We start from the raw sequence: 17,830 nt of genomic DNA on the forward strand, positions 1-17,830 counted from the left end.
CCTGCCAACGCAGACAAACTGTGGAAGAGACAATTAGATAAAGACAGACAGAGACAGTCATGACTCATTTCAGCAAAGGAGAGAAAGAGCTATTCTCTGATCCGGGGAGGGAAGCGTGTAAGTACAGGGTATCGGAGAAGCAGGAAAAGCAGTTGGAGATGGAGGGTGTGAAGATGGCAGTGTGGATTTTAAAACATAGTGACTCACTCACACTCGCTTCGTAGCTCAAAATATATGCCGACATGTTGATAAAGCTGTCGTCCTGAAGGTTGCAAGACCCTCATTGACTCTTATTACCGTGTTCATGGCAAACACTCAGCTATCAGAAACACATTGTGGTTGCCCGACCTCATCATGTTTATGCCACACTCACTTGGCTTTTTATTTGCTGTTATTTTTAACTGGCTCGCATTGCTGAATCATTGTGTTTATGAGTCACACCCATGAATCATCCTGATCCCAAAAATGCGCAAGAAGCAACAGCCTTCAAGTTTTTCTCCCTTTTTCTCGAGCCATCTTTCTTCTTCATTTTTTCTCTTGCAAACAAAGGGACCTTGTGTATTTTTTTTTCTCCCTTCCTTTCAATGTGTGCATGTGCAGTGTGTGTTCACACGTGTTCTTGCATGCATATATTGTATGTGAGTGGGTTTAACCTCAATCTCTGTTTGGAGACAATCCGGACTCGGCGTCTCTCTTTCTCTCTCTCTCTCGAGTGCGCATGTGTGAGCGTCTGCTGCATGTGTGGAGTGGAAAGAGAACGAGTGTGAGTTTTTTTTAAAGGTTTGATTGTCACTTTTTACAGTGGTGTTTCATCTGTTTCGCACGGTAACACATTTTTGTTTTCACTGGTGTTTAAATAGTGTTTTTTCCGGCAGCACCGAGTTTTTTTAGCTCGGTGCGATGGCCGGGAAAAGTTACGGTGCTGCTGGTTTTAGGAGCCTTTCACGCCGACATGGTATTAAAATACCAGTTGGCGTGGATTTTTCGGTTGAGGAGTGTGGGTTGGCTGTTGGGGAACTTGTTGGGTGTGACAGTGTGAAGGCAGCGTCCAGGATGAACAATGCAGTGGTTATGTTTTTGGACTCGATTGATAAAGTGAACAGCGTAGTTGAGAGGGGAATTGTTTTGAAAAATACTCAAACTACTGTTTTCCCTTTAATGAACCCTGCTAAAAAAATCATCTTGTCTAATTTGCCACCTTTCATCAGTGACGATGTGTTGTTAAAGGAATTGTCACGTCACGGTCAGGTCGTGTCGACAATGAAAATGCTCCCGTCAGGTTGCAAATCAGCAAAGTTGAAACACGTTGTGTCTTTTAGAAGACAAGTGTTTATGATTCTAAAAAATGATGTTGAAGAATTGAGCATTGTGATGAAATTTAAGGTTGATGGTTTTGATTACACTATTTTTGTGACAACGGAAACTATGAAGTGTTTTGGATGTAACCAGGAGGGCCATACTGTCCGAAATTGCCCTGAAAATATTCAAAAAGAGAATGTTCAGGTTGATGAAAATCCAGAACCAGGAACATCAGCGGATGCTGCGAATGGAGCTATAGTGGGTGTAACTGAGGAGGGAGCTTCGGTGGCTACTGCTGGGGAAGAAGCTCAAGAAATTAATCCTGAGGAAGGAGTTTCAACGGGAGAGCAAAAACAGTCAAATGTTTCAGAACATGTCATTGAGGATGTCATTACTTCTGTTGAAGGGAGTAAGGAGAGTCAAACAACGACACAAGAATCATTACAAGAAGAAATGGATGTTGAGGATTTAGTTCATGGTGGAGGAAATTTGATCAGAGATGATGAAAGTGTTTTTAAAGTACCAATCACTAAAAGAAAATCTAAAGACTCTAAAGGGGTTAAACCGAAAAAGGCTCAGTTTAAAGAAAAGAGTGGGAAAGAAAGTGATTCAGAGGCTGTATCTGATTCTGATAGCGATAGAGAATCTTCTGATTCCTCTATTCCTGATGGTCAGAGTACCAATGGTTACAGTCTAGAACAGATTAGAAGGTTTTTGGAAGTGACAAAAGGGAAACGGGATGTGGTCATAGATGATTTTTTCCCGAATAGAAAATTATTTGTGGACTCAGCTAAATGGTTAATGAGACAAAGGACATCTGATGGGTTAAGGGACACTGAAGTATTCAGACTTCGAAAACTGGTGCAAAAAATCAGGGCTCGAATTAAGTGAGTTATATGAAAGTTAAAAAACAGCTGATAAGATGCTGTATTTTCTTTCTTTTTTGGATCTTTTTTTGTGTGATTATGAGCAGATTTAAAATTTCATCTTTGAATGTTAATGGTGCAAGAGATGTGAAAAAAAGGGCTATGTTTTTTGAATTTTTAAAATCTAAAGGCATTGATATAGCTTTTGCTCAAGAAACTCATAGTAATGTTGATAATGAGGTTGATTGGAAGAAAGAATGGGATGGAAATATTATTTTGAGCCATAACACCTCGCTAAGTGCAGGGGTAGCTATTCTTTTTTCAAGAAATTTTCTTCCAGTTTCTATTGAAATTGAAGATGTTGTATCTGGAAGATTGTTAAAGGTTATTGTCAAGTATGAAAATATAAAGTTTATTTTACTGAATGTATATGCTCCTGTGAACTCAAGTGAACGTTGTGTTTTCTTAGAAAAATTAGCAAATACACTATTAAATTGTGTGTCAACAGATTACTTAATTTTAGGAGGTGATTTTAATTGTACAATAGATGATTTAGATAGGAATCATTTGGAGCCACATTTACAGTCAAGGAAAATATTGAAACGTATTATTGAAACTTATGATTTAGCTGATGTGTGGCGTTTTAAGAATGGAAAGATAAGGCAATATTCCTGGGCTCATTGTAAAGAGAATTATATTACTATGGCAAGATTAGATAGGTTTTATTGTTTTGGGCATCATTTGCAAATATTTAGATCATGCACTTTGTGTCCAGTGGGTTTTTCTGATCATTGTATGATCATAGGAAATGTGTTTATAAATAATTTAAGACCTAAAAGTGCATATTGGCATTTCAATACTGTTTTGTTAAATGATGGTTGTTTTAAAAAAGGATTTTGTTTTTTTTGGAAACAGTGGAGACTCATGAAATGTCAGTTTGCATCTGTACAGCAGTGGTGGGATATTGGTAAAATTAAAATTCAACAGTTTTGTACTCAATACACTTACAATGTTACAAGAGAAATGGTAAAATCGATTGAAGAATTAGAGACTGAAATTGTGGATCTTCAGAGTTTTTGTGAGTCCACAGGAAATCGGGGCCATATTCAGACGCTCAAACAAAAAAAAAACGCTTTGGCTGATCTGCTTGGGCTCAGAGTGCAGGGAGCTCTGGTACGTTCACGTTTTCAATGTGTCTCTGAAATGGATGCTCCCTCAAAATTCTTCTTCAGTTTGGAGAAGAAAAATGGACAAAATCGTCTCATTCATTGCATTCGTTCTGAAGATGGAAAAGAGTTGACAGATCCCACCGAACTGAGGAAAAGAGCTGTGGACTTTTTTTCAACGTTGTATGCCAGTGAGTTTAAAGAAGATTCTGTGATAACAGAAGAGTTTTTTAAGGACTTGCAAAAGGTGTCAGACCAAGACAATCTCATTTTGGAGCATGCTTTGACGTTGGAAGAACTGCAGGAGGCGCTGCTGAGCATGGAAAATGGCAAGGCTCCAGGAATAGATGGCTTGTCTGTGGAGTTTTATAAATCGTGTTGGCCTGTGTTGGCTGAAGATTTGTTGGAAGTTCTAAATAACAGTGTGGCAAGGGGAATGTTACCCCTTAGCTGTCGCAGAGCTGTGCTTACTCTCATTCCTAAGAAGGGTGACCTTTATGAAATAAGGAATTGGAGACCTGTCAGTCTATTGTGTACTGACTACAAGATTTTTTCAAAAGTTTTGGCATGCAGATTGAGAAAAGTGATTGATCAAGTTATACATGTTGATCAGTCTTATTGTATCCCTGGCAGATCAATAAGAGATAACATAACTTTAATTCGAGATTATTTGGACGTCTCTAATTTATTGGGTTTAAACTTTGGTCTGATTTCTATTGACCAAGAAAAGGCATTTGATCGAGTGGAGCACCAATATTTATGGAATACTTTGAAAGCTTTTGGTTTCTCCCCTGGGTTCATTGCCATGATTAAAACCCTCTATTGTGACATTGAAAGTGTATTGAAAGTCAATGGTGGTTTAAGTGCACCTTTTAATGTAAAGAGAGGTATTCGCCAAGGTTGTGCAATGTCAGGAATGTTGTATTCATTGAGCATTGAACCCTTGTTATGTCAAATCAGGAAAAGGTTGCAGGGTATAAAGTTAAGTGAAGTTTCTTTACCTTTTCAACTTTCTGCATATGCTGATGATATTATTGTGGCAGTCACAAAAGAGTCTGATGTTTTTACTTTAATTAAAATTATTGAGTGTTTTGGTAAAATTTCTTCATCCAAAGTTAATTGGAGCAAGAGTAAAGCTTTTGTCAGTTGGTAAGTGGACAAAGCAAGAACCTAAATTACCTGATGAATTAAAGTGGTCAAAAAATGGTTTTAAATATTTGGGTGTTTATTTGGGGGATCAAATAGAGGTTATGAAAAATTGGGAAGGTTTTATTGAATTAATGGAGGGCAGATTAAAGAAATGGCACTGGCTTTTGCCACGATGTTCTTACAGAGGCCGTACACTAATTATTAATAATCTGGTTGCTTCAACTTTGTGGCATCGCTTATCTGTTCTTGAACCCCCGCCAGGTCTTTTGGTAAAATTACAGACTATTATTTTAAATTTCTTTTGGGACAGATTACATTGGGTCCCTCAGAGTGTTTTGTTTTTACCAAAGGAAGAAGGAGGGCAAGGCTTAATTCATTTAGAAAGTAGGAAAGCAGCCTTCAGATTGCAGTTTTTGCAGAGTTTTTTGTATGGTGATCAAAATGTTTTGTGGAGACAAGTTACAGAATATTTCTTTTCGAAAGTTGGTAATTTAGGTTTTGGTAAAACTTTGTTTATTGTTGACTTTTCAAAACATAATGTAAAGTGTTTGTCATCTTTTTATGTTAGTGTGTTAAAATCTTGGAACCTCATGGAAACGAAGAGAGTTGGAACGTCCACATCTTTAAATTGGTTATTACTGGAACCAGTCCTCCAGGGATCTCGTTTGGGTTCAGCGTGGGACAAAATGGCTATGATTTCTGAACGTTTGATGAAAAGTGGGCTGGTTACGTTGAAACATCTGCTTGAGCTTGTTGGATCTGAGATGGATGATGTTGTTCCTTTGGCTCGAAGATTGGAGATTCACTCTTTAAGACTTGTAAGCATTATGTTGGCAACTTTTAAGCGAATGTTATCTGAAGACGACAAAAGACTCATAAAGGGATGGTTTGATGGACGTCTAACACCTGATGAAGCAGATCCCTTCCTTAAGCTGTGTTTTAAGCCACAAATGAAAGACATTGAATGTCCTGGACCTTTTTTAGAACAAGGAAAAAGTGAATGGACAATTTTGGAATCTGTGAATGGAAAGTTAATATATATGAAATGTGTTAAGGCTTTGAACAAAGTCAAATTAAAAGATAAAAAAGATACTCCTTGGAGAGATTATTTTAAGGCTGGTTTTGATGTGAAACCTGTGTGGGGATTACTTTATAAGCCACCATTGACGAAAAATGTTGGGGATTTACAATGGAGAATTTTACATGGTATTATTGCGGTTAATGCTTTTGTTTCTATTATTAATCCTGTTGTTTCCGATAAATGTCCTTTTTGTTTATTAAGAGAAACTATCTTTCATTGTTTTGTACAATGTCTTAGATTAATGGATTTATTTGCGTTACTAAGAGATATTTGGAAATTATTTGGAGAAAGTTTTATAGAACAGTCTTTTATTTTTGGTTCTTTATATGGCAAAGGAAAAAAGAAAATTGGACGGTTGTTTAATTTTTTTTGCGGTCAAGCGAAGCTTGCAATATATTTGAGTAGAAAATTTAAAATTAGTAATGAACAGAATACTGATTGTGTAAAACTTTTTAAGAGTATGGTTAGAGCAAGAGTGATGTTAGAATATAAATATTATTTAAAAGTGGATGAGCTAAATATTTTTCAGAAGATTTGGGATTATGAAGGTGTTTTATTTACTTTAAATAACTCAGAACTTTCATTTATGAATGTGTTAATTTGACTTGGTGTTGATTGTTCCTATGTATCACCACTGAGTGAATAAATGAGTTTTTAAAAATCAAAAAAAAAATCTCTCTCTCTCTCTCTCTTTCATTCTGTCTCTTTCTCTTTCTGTCTGCTTGCCTGCCTTATACTCCACTCGCATACAGATACAATTTCAAACATCACAAGCTCAGAAATATGAAATATGAGTTTCTCAACAGCTCAAAATTCCACTGGAAATACTTCACAACAAAGAAGAATATAATAAAATGCTCACAGCAACTCTCATTGTTTTGCAATTTGTGTCTTGGCGAGCTGGGAATGCTTGACAACTACGCAAAAGACTAAGGAGGAAAATAAAAGGTGGAAAGATGAACACACATAGGAGGAAGAATATGTAACTGAGAAGAAAAGAGCAAAAATAGACATAACATTAGAGAGCACCAGGTATTGACTTTTGACACACCTTGGAGAGAGAAGAATGATTGCTTCTTCTAGCTTTCCAACTGCACACACACACACACACTGGCCCTACAGCGTGCCAGACATCTGGAGCAAAGTTAGAAAACGCTGAATGAAAGAATCTTAAATAACACTAGATTGTTGCATGACCACAACCAGCAGCCAATCAAAGCATGCCTGTGTGAGTTAACTGTCTCCAAGTGATTATCAAATGTTCTTTATTTTCTCTCTTTTCTTCCTGGTTTCTTTAAAAAGCAGCACTCTGTGGCACAGGGAGGTAGAATGAACAGTGCATTGACCAAAGACTGACATGTTTAGATTCATATCAGGTACTTTTCTGTTGATATATTGGTAATTATACACAATATACTGACATTGGTATCTGCCTGTGTTTTTTTGGCTATGCAAAAGACTAACATATAGGTATCAGTTCCATGAGCATAGCTGATTTAGTTTTTGCTCAGATATGTTTGCCACCTTGGTGATGCTAAATTAATCTGGGATTCTAAAGTTGTCCCTGCATTGCAGAAAGCCGCAAAATTGCACAATGTGGGGATTTTTTTTCTACGTATGTTTATACTTACAGAATTTTGAGTAAATAAAGTTTTAAGACTACACCGCTAATACAAACTAGTGTTTAATTATCTTTCTTGGTCTAAATGTCTGTGTTTTTGTTGATCCACAGCTCAACCATCAGCAAGATCCACGCCCATCCATTACACCCAGCCTTGTCGGTCGCAGCCCGGCAGCCTGCTGCGCAACGGAGTCAAAAGCCATGAACACACGCACCCCACTCAGACGCACTGTCCACATCACATGCACACAACACACCTGCCCGCCCTTCAGTCCAACCCCGTCAGGAATGGTGGCTCTCACAGACATCCCAAGCTGGGCTCTCTGCCGAGAGGAGGCTCCTCCACCTCATCGTCATCTTCTGCAGGACCCAAACACACCAAGAAACTGCGCTCAAACCCCTCCATCACATCCCAGGGCAGTAAGAGGAGCAAGAGCAGTTCAAAGAGTAACAGCTCCCAGATTCCCACAGACGCACAGGATGGTGAGAAACAGATGAAGATGCAGAGTACTGCTAATGAGAGTTTGAGGACAGTGAGAAGAAAGTACAGGCAGTAAAATCAAACATTAGAGCAAATTTTAGGAGTACTGAGATCTTATGCTACATTAATATCATTTATTTAAGTCCTTCTCTCCTTTGTAATAACATCCACAGTATTAAACTTTGGTGAATTTGACGATTCTGATATCTAAGCATTGCTGTAAACTTCTAGGAATTAAAATGCAGGTTCCCAGAAAGTCCCTTAACGTCTGTTTGGCCAAATTAGCCCGTATGTTTGATAACAATTTTAGGAAAGTAATATATAAATTCTGGGAAAATGCAAATATCTTAACTAAAATCTTAAAAAAAAAACTTAACTTGGTAAGTTTGGGAAGGCAACAAGTATCTTTCGTTTTGCATGGAAAATGAAAGTATCTCTAAAAAGTACATGGACAGTTCAGGAAAGTAACATCTAATTTTGGGAAAGTAATCTGTTCTGTAGGTTCTGCAGAACCAACATTATGGGAAGCCATCAAAGAAACCAGCACCTAAGGAAGGATTAAAATATCTGTTTTAGTGTAAAAATGTATTTGGGTTAGAGATTTTTTTTACTTTTCTTATGTTAGCAGGATTTTTGCAAATAGGCCTAAAACATGAAATTATTTCATAACGTAAGACATAGAAATACCAATAAAGGCGTTCATCTGGTCCCTTTCCATGCAGACTGCTGTGTTCACTGTATCCTGGCCTGCCTCTTCTGTGAGTTCCTGACCCTCTGCAACATTGTGCTGGACTGTGCCACCTGTGGCTCCTGCGCGGGTGATGACTCGTGTTTCTGCTGCTGCTGCGCATCGGAGGAGTGCGGTGACTGTGACCTGCCCTGTGACATGGACTGTGGCATCATTGACGCCTGTTGTGAGTCTGCAGACTGTTTAGAGATCTGTATGGAATGCTGCAGTCTTTGCTTCTCGTCCTGAGGCATCCAGCCACTGCCGGATGGGGCAAAGTAGACGTCTGCTATGCAAGACATAGCGAGGCCCAGGAGCAACTAAGATCAGAAGCAGCGCTACATTCGCTCAGTGTTCCCTGAGCATCGGGATTGAAAATCTATCAGCGGGTGTAACTAGCTCTGTCCTACTCATTCTACAGGGTTTATAAAGCAAAAATATGTGACCTAATTATTTCCTTTATTGATCACACGGCCTCCTTGCTTTGTCTGAGCTATTGATTCATTCTCACTCAGTTGGCTGTGCAGGGCAGAGACAATTTCAGCACTGTTTTGTGAGTGCAGACCGAGCCTCTGTAGCTTCTCTGAACTAGCTATTATTACAATGAAACCCCCAGCACCGTTTGAATTACTGGAGTTCTTCAAGCATGAAAAGTGACCTCTAAAGGCAAATGAGGAAATGGCTCCATTTAACCGGATTTTAGTGTTTCTGCAGATAAGAGCAATGGAATAATGGGGAACTGGTCGCTCAGATCTCAGTAGAAACATAGCCGGTCCTCCTGTCCTTGGCAAGGGTAAATTCTTGATTGGTTGCTGTGGCCTTTCTGGAAAACCTGTTAAAAGGGAGATGTCACATCCTCTGGTGTTTTTTGTTCTTGTTGAACAGGACGCTGAAATCTTGACTTGTTGCAATATGACACACAAATCTCTCATGGTAATGTGCTGCTTTCCTTACCTGGCTTAATTACAGGGGAAGCGTCCTTTATCAGCCTAAATATAGGAACTAAATGGGAATCTTCATAAATGGACATCAATGAAAAAATTGTTGATATGATCGGCAATGAACATTTTTGTCTATTCTTTTGTGAATGGAGGGCATTCTTATGCAAAGATCTCTCCCCACTTAACATTTCAAGCTTTGTTTACTTTTACATTTCTTATCGAAGGACTTTTTTTTTTTTAATGGATGCCAGCTCATCTGCTTTCTAATACATTTAATTTTTCTATCATTTCTTCCATATGAAATGGCCTTAAATGGTCTTGGATCAGCTTAAAGCCTGAATTTCCAAGTAGGTTTCTTGCCTTTACCAAATCTCCATTAATCCTTGTTTGGTAGATTTTAGTTAAGATATTTGCATTTTTCATCTAATGTAAAGGAAAAAAAAAATCACATTTCTGCGTTATCAGTTTTTAGCTGGGCTCTCTGTAAAGCAGACTTAGCTCTGCGTCTAATTTAATTCCTCCACTGAAAATCCTATGAAATTATGCTAAGTTAGATCCATACGCTTACAGCATGAATGGTACAGTTTTGATAAAAGCCATGCACAGTCATGTGCTGCAGCGCCTACCTTCTTTTCAAACCAATACCTCTTAAGATTGCACTTAGATCAGTTGTGCATTTTAAAGAGACTTGATAGAAATCTTTTTTTCCCTCTGGTTTAATACTGTTTGAGAAATCCTTTGCTCCTTTGGGACTTTAGTCTTCAGGTTTTTAATTACTTGTACATAGAAGGGCTAATGTGCGACACTAATGTGTTTGATAAGGACCCATTTTATGGGCTGAAATCTCACACTGATAAAGATACTCTATTGTTGTGTTCAACTTGATTTCATCAAAGCAGCAATGCATTTGCTGTTTTATTTTCATATAATCCAAGGAGTTTAAGTAATGCTTGAAATGATGAACCAAACTGGATGTGTATGCCCTGAAACTCATTTTAAAGCCTGGAGTGACCTGGAAACAGCGGGATTTTTAGGATGATTTGTGTAGATCAAATCATGCCGAAAGATGAAATGTACAGAAGTGTTAGCCATGTTAGATATATTTACAAACCATTCCAAGAGCAAATTATAATTATGGTACTTCACATAGGGAACTGTTCTCTGTCACCAGACCAGGGAAGCATTGTGCTAAGTCTTTCCGCTGTGTGTGCAGTCATGTCATGTATGTATACAAATTAAGTAGGAAACCCCGGACAACTAACCTCATAATTAATGTTACAAAATAGGGTGAATAACATAAAAAACAGGAGGCAAAACAAAAACGACAAAACAAAGAAGAAATAAGGAGTTAAACAGAGCCAATTATGGAAATGAATGTACAGTTAACAGATGACCTAAGTTTTAGGAACTGAGGATATCAATAGGCATAATTCTAAGATCCTGATATCAGTATTAAAGCACATAATAAACACAATTAAAACAAAAATAATAGGTAAACTTAAAAAAAAAGTTCTTACCTTGGTTTATGTTCATTTCAATTCACAGTTTTGCTCTATTTCATGTTGTTCTGTCATACAGAATCTAATCAAATACATTGACGTTTGTGTTTGCAATATGAAAAAAATGTGAGTATGAAAACATTTGCAAGGTACTGTATGTAAGAGATATCCAAATTATGAGTCCTATTACTGGTGAGGTTGATAGTATACCAGGAGTTGGCACCTAACGTGTAGATAAGGTGCTACAGACTACCTATTTGGAAGGCCTTAAAACATGCCTATCAGAGATAGATTTACAGTGTAAAAATAAACAATATTATATAATTTTCAATTAAAGTACAATAAAAATAATAGGAAAAAGTGTATGTCTTGCCTCAATATCTTTTACTGAAATTATGATTTGTATAGTTTTATATTCAAACCTTGTGACGAAGACGCTTCTTACTTGATCTAGTGATGGAGAACACAATCTAGACATCCAGGTTATCCTGAAGGATTCCTCCTCCTGATATATAAACTCCCTGTATAAAGTCTATTAGATAGAAACTGGAATAGAACAAGCTTAGTTCTGTAATGCCCATGTTCAGTATTATTAGTGCTTTCTTTAAAAATGTCTTCTTTGATGAGTTTATTATGTGATTATACAATAAAAGTTGGACTCAAAGGGCTGGCTGCTTCTGCTCTGAATGAATCTGAACATGTTTTTTGTTTTGTTTTTTTGTTTGTTTGTTTTGCCCACTTGAGTTTTTTTGTTTTTTTTCTAGACTGTACAATTCATCAAAACGTCATTTTGTTTACATTTTGTTTACTGTCCTGGAAGTTGTATTAAGGTATCTATGTGTAAATCTGAATAAACAATGTGAACTACATGTTTTTCATTTCTTTTACTTCATTTCTTATATATTTATTTATTTTGACCTCCATTTATATGTATCTTTAGGAATTATAGTTGGTGTCAATAGGCATGGTTCTTCAGGGTTTGTACAAAGAAAAAACTATTTCTTAATAGGTTTTCTTTGCCCACTAAATAATTGTCTCAAATTATGAAAGATTGGATTTTTCACATTTTAGCAATGTAAGATTAGTATAGGAGTCAATTCTGGGTGACCTTAAAATATAAACCATTCTGACTCAAAGTTTTATTAAAACACAGTGATGGAGTTTTTGTCTCCTGGTCAGTTTGGCAAAAATATCAGAAGAGGGGCCTCAACTTGGGACTGAAACATTTTCAACTGCATTTAAGATTTACATGGTTCCCTCATAAAGCATAAAGCTTTCAAACATATTCATCTTTTTATTACAGTTGCATATTCTCACACAGTAAGAATGGAAAAATCCAATTTTTAGAATTTGATTACATTTAATCTTGGGGGTAACCCCCTCCCCCCAATGTTAAGATTGTGTTTTTTAACAAACACATCTGTGTCGTACTATACAATTTGACAGGCTCTGTATTTGTGACAATGTCTGTGATGTTGTTTGTTGTTGTTTAGTTCTCCTTACTCTTCACTGCAGCCTTGTTTTACTCTTGTTGTGAGGAGTTACTGTACGTTTCATTGCATCAAGTCCCCGCCTCAGACTTCTGTGTGTGAAGTCTGCTGTGTGTCATCCACAGGCTGAGAGACACTGGCCACCCTCTGTTTCACACAGGCCGTGGGCTGAGTCCACTTCTAAGAGCCACGGAGTTTGGCCCCGAGGCGAGTGCCTATAAGAGGGGGGTCAACTACTGTTCCTAACATGTGTGAGGGGAGCACAGAGAGGAGAGATGAGTGTGTATTCAGGAGGCGATTCAAATGAGTCGGGTCAGACAGAGAGGCAACTCAAAACGGCTCAGTGGGAGCAGTCACACCGAGGACATCTCTGGACATCTGCAACTGTTTTGCAGAAATCCATTCTGTAGTCAACCCTAATTTCCTTTCCCACCAACACATACACGCCCGCACGCACACAAACACATAAAAACACATACACAAGCTGAACAAATCAAAAATGATTCACTCCTCCCTTTGCACATTTCACATGCACAAAGCAGACACAGGGGACAAGTGGCTATTGAATATTAACCATGAAATTACAAAGACTGCATTCTAATGGAGGTGATGAGGTCAGAAGCTGGGATGGAAATCATAAATTAATACCCCTGACATGACAAGCCACTCGCCCTTGGCTCCTGCTGAACCTCCCTTCACTGAAGTCAGAGAGAGACACCTAAAGAAGGAAATGCTCGATTTATTATTAATAGCAGGTCAAAGGATTGCCACAACAGACAGGGGGACTCATACAATATGCCTGATACTTTTCTGATGTGATTATTGTATGCAGCCACAACCATGTAACCTTCATGTGCGGCAACATCTGTAAAGGTTATTATTCAATGGTATTATGGGCTCTATTTTACAGTGAGCAATTGTATTTCTTTTGAAATCCATCAATGCCTACCTTTCCTGAATGCAATAGACAGGCAAAAAACATTTTTTATGGTTGTTCAGATGAACAATGCAAGAGCAAGTAATGGGCTGTTTGGCTATGGATGGCCTTAATTTCACATTGATTTGACTAGAAAACAATAATAGAACAAAATATAAAGATCTCTAGATGTTTGTAACCTAACTTGTTCATTTCTATAAGTATAAAAACGTAAGTAAGCCTTGAACACATGTCTTCATCACTATAAACTCCTATGTATTTCACTGGGCAGTGAAGTAATAAATCAACACAAAGTAGTGCATAATTCTGAAGCAGAAGGCAAATGATACATGCCTTTCAGTTTTTCTTTTTTCACATACATATCTTAAATCAGCTTGCTTATTCTATTATTTTAAAGTGCTACTTAAGTGTTCTCTTATAGTGATTTTGTCTGACATACTTAGTGCTCTGTTTGTGATTTTACTATGCTATGCAAATAGAATGTATTTTAATTATTATTATTATTCTCCCAACATCAGGTTTCCCCATGTACAATGTAGCTAGTTTTCTTCCTCATGAAGAGTTTTGTGTGTCGACCAAAACTGGTGTCTGTATTATGTTTTTAGCAACAAGGCACTTTGAACTGCCATGTTGTTGAAATCTGCTATACAAGTAAACTTGTCTTGACTTGTAGTTTACTGCATAACACACACAGCTGAATCTTTGTAAAAGCTCAAAACATAATAATCATAAAACAAAATAATCCAGTGAGGAACTATATCACAGAAACTACAATTTTCTTTGCCATGTGTCTCTTTTAGATAAGCAGGAAAAAAATCTTTTTTCCATCTAAATCATAACCCAGTTTGTTATTTCTGTGATATAATTTCTGTCTCAGCACTGATAATATGATAAATGTGCTTTCATACAAACTTTTTTCTAGTGCTGTTTTAGCTAGGCAGCTGGTGCCTGTAATTGCTGCTATGATTACAGAACTGGGTGAGTATTTCAACATCTGATTTTTTGCCTGCTTGTGACATGTTGATGCTTTGCACACACCCTGCATTTTCTTGATGAGCTTCAAGAGGTAGTCACCTGAAATGGTTTTCACGTCATAGGTGTGCCCTGTCAGGTTAATAAGTGGGATTTCTTGCCTTATAAATAGTCATGAAAATAAAGAAAACCCACTGAATTAGAAGGTGTGTTCAAACTTTTGGTCTGTACTATATATATATATACTGCTCAAAAAAATAAAGGGAACACTTTAAGTGTTAAACACCTGTTTAAGTGTTCCCTTTATTTTTTTGAGCAGTGTATATATATATATATATATATATATATATATATATATATATATATATATATATATATATATATATATATATATATAAGACCTACTATATTTCAGCATGATAGGAGATTTTTGGAGGCTGGAACAGGATTGGGCTCATTCTTTGTATAACACTCTTGAATCTTAAATCAATGCAATAAAACTGCCCTGCATTTAAGCATAGCATGGGCTCCTTGGTTACACATGCATGCTGAAGGAGGAAGGTCCCTCTCGCTCAGGATATGATACAGTGTGCTTCTTAACTAGACCACCCAGAGTGGAGGGGTTTGTCTGATAAATGGCATATGAACAGTGAGGCAGATCACATGTCACACCTCAAACTGACTATGGTAAATGGACTGAACTTATATTGCGCTTTACCGCTCATCACGCCATATTATTGCATTCACAGTCACAAACACCAATGCACAGATCAGTAGGCAACTTGGGGTTGGGTCCACATCGGCGTGTGACAAGCGGAAACTGTGACCGAGCCTAGAACCTTCTGATTGGAAGACGACAGGTCCACGCTCTGAACCACAGCCGCCCTGACTATGTGATACAGCTTATTGACATTGCTCAAATACATTTATATTAAGGCTGCACATCATGCAGAAATGTTGTTGTTTTTTCTTTGTGTTAAACATTAGACATTTCTAGGAACTTTGGCTATTGTTTGAGCTTCGAAATACCAGCCTCAAAACATGAACAAATTATTCCTGTTTTAGCTATGGTTATAACATTTCCTATATATGATTTAGTATAAAATAATAATAAACTAAAACATGAAATAATGATAATAACAGGGATATTTTCATAGAACAACATAGAAATATGTTGTAGTACCACATCTGGCTGCAAATCAGCAGTAGGTGAGTTTTTGAGCTAATCAAACTTTTTCAAACAAGTTCCAGTAAAAATAAAACAGCTTTTTCATCAGAGTGATTGTCTTGGTGTGCTGATCAAGAGAGAGTGAATATTCAAAGGGAAGAGACTAGATAGTGGAACATTCGGAGGAGGTTGTAGTAATTAGAGGGTTTAAATAACTTCTTTTTTTTTTGCCCTGCTTTTCTGATCCCGTGAGGAATGCTAATTCTGAAACTGAAATATTTCTGAGCTTATTAAAACGCTAAACATAAGACACAGCCACAGCACAAAATCAACATCATTTAAATCTAAATAGTCTTCTACAATACCAAAGCGCACTGTGTTCATTAGATGCCAATTACGCATTCTCCTCTTTAACGGCCCTCTGTGGTGTTTTACAACAAGTTGAACTGAACCAAAATCATGGCAGGCAGAGAAGCTTGGATCAGCAACAAAAATGTGTGTGTACTGTATCGAGTTACTGCCGCTACAGAACTACTGAGGGAACCACAAGTCTGTCAGCTTCCATGGAATATATGCTCACACACACAAAGCTGGCAGGACGAAGACATTTGTTTCTGTTTCAGCCTGAGCAGCGAGAGTGGGAGGAACTCTGGTCGGGTCGAGATTCCTGTTAGCATGCTTTGCGACTTGAAATGGATCCCAAACCATCTAATTTGTGTTTTGACGTTAGTTAGAGTGGGAAAGAAGGGACAAGAAAAACCTTTCAACAACACATGAAAGGAGATGAACTGAATCGCATAAAGGACTGGTGCTAAATGAGGATTTTTTTTCTTAGACAGATGGTGTCATGGTCTTGGTACAAACATCTCTGTCCAGTTTAGCCACAAACCCGCCCCCTTACTTCATCTCTGTACTGCTGCACAGAGACTATATATCTTCTTTATGAGACTTTGACAGATTGATTAATCTAGTGAGCTGGACCCCACTGCTGGGAAAGCATCCCTTAGATAATGAATCACTGATGAATTACATGAAAGATTTTGCTCCAAGACATAGTAAAGTCATTTGCTTTCATGACTATGTATACCTGTAGTGCGGCTGAAATATCATCAGCCTAATGTGCCAATATGGGCCCAGTATTTCTTTCTCTACATGTTTTATTCTGTTCTGCTTTTTTTTTTTTCTGAGAGTAGACAGCAAAACAACTCCAGGTGGATTTTAATTTCAAGTAGATGAGATTAGTAAACTAAGTCGTGCTACTTCTACAGTGTCGGTCAATGGAAATTAAATGGAGAATTTCTGTAATCCACACACTTGAATAATTGTTTCCTACTTTAAGTTCTTGAGAAACTTAAAGTAGGAACAACTAGGTTGTTTTGTTTAATTGGTAGAGGCCATTTAATACTGCATGGCAAACATATCACAGAATCCAGTGGGGAAAGTGGTCTTCATTCATCTCACATGATTATCAGGTTGTTAGATCATATAAAATATCAGGTGAACTAAGTTTTTAATCACTGTGGTAATTATGCTCCCTTTCTTACCTTTCAACAGGGTCTCTGGCTGATCTGTTTTTGAGTAGAGACTCTGCATAAAGTTGTGGCACACACTGGAGTTGCATCAAGCAAAAATACACTCTGATATCCAGGTTAACTTAGTCTAAACCCTGGATCTGTGTTGTAGTTTTAAAGTTAAATTCATGGAATCCCCACAAAATTGTTTCTGCACCACAGCATTACAGATTACCTGAGCAAAAAAGGCCGAACTTCAAGAATGGAGGTAAACAAGATAAATAAATACAATTCCACATGGATAAAATGGCCTGGCTTAGTTTCAATCACCACTTTCATAGCAATCCTCTCTCTATTTGAAGAAAAGTTGAAAGCATTGTGCAGAAATAAGGTGCAGATGATTAAAATGCTTTCTTTGCCCAAGCTGTTTTTGAATTCAGCATGAACTGAAGAAAAAAGTGAACAATAAAAAGAGAAAATTGAAAGATGGCAGCGATGTGTACAGTAAGTCCAAACTGAATGCATAATGACTGCCATGTTAGCAAAGACGTTCATGCACACACACACACCCCCACACAGGCACACACGCGCACGCACGCCCGCATGCAAACAGTCTCATATTAGCTCCATCACAGCTCTGGCATTCCTCTCTCTCTCTCTCTGAGAGCAAAGCTCCTATTTCAGACAGGGGAGGTGCACTTGGAGCAGACATCGCCACTTATAAGTTGGCTTTCATCTGTGTGGGTGGGAGATGCCAGATACTCAGTGCTGGCACTAACACAATGAGGACTGCATGAATGCTGGCTCTCAGTTAGTGCAAAGTATTCCTTATGTTTGGCTGCTGTTGCGAGTCTTGTGTTTTTGGATTAATGATCTACCCATGGTCTAATGAAAACAACAAAACTCATAGCTGACATTTTAA

General features: G+C 37.7%; 1 protein-coding gene across 2 annotated transcripts in view; it reads left to right on the forward strand.

The window, feature by feature from the left end:
* Positions 1-11,699, forward strand: part of mdfi (MyoD family inhibitor) — a 33,495-nt gene extending 21,796 nt beyond the window's left edge. For both annotated transcript variants that reach the window (XM_032549882.1, XM_032549883.1), the window contains exons 4-5: positions 7,294-7,665; positions 8,386-11,699. In XM_032549882.1, coding sequence (XP_032405773.1) covers positions 7,294-7,665; positions 8,386-8,639 — 626 coding nt within the window. In that variant the 3' untranslated portion in view covers positions 8,640-11,699. The remainder of the gene's footprint in view (positions 1-7,293; positions 7,666-8,385) is intronic.
* Positions 11,700-17,830: the final 6,131 nt, after the last annotated feature.

The sequence above is a fragment of the Xiphophorus hellerii genome, chromosome 20 (assembly GCF_003331165.1).
Source record: "Xiphophorus hellerii strain 12219 chromosome 20, Xiphophorus_hellerii-4.1, whole genome shotgun sequence".
In the NCBI taxonomy this organism is placed as follows: Eukaryota; Metazoa; Chordata; class Actinopteri; order Cyprinodontiformes; family Poeciliidae; genus Xiphophorus; species Xiphophorus hellerii.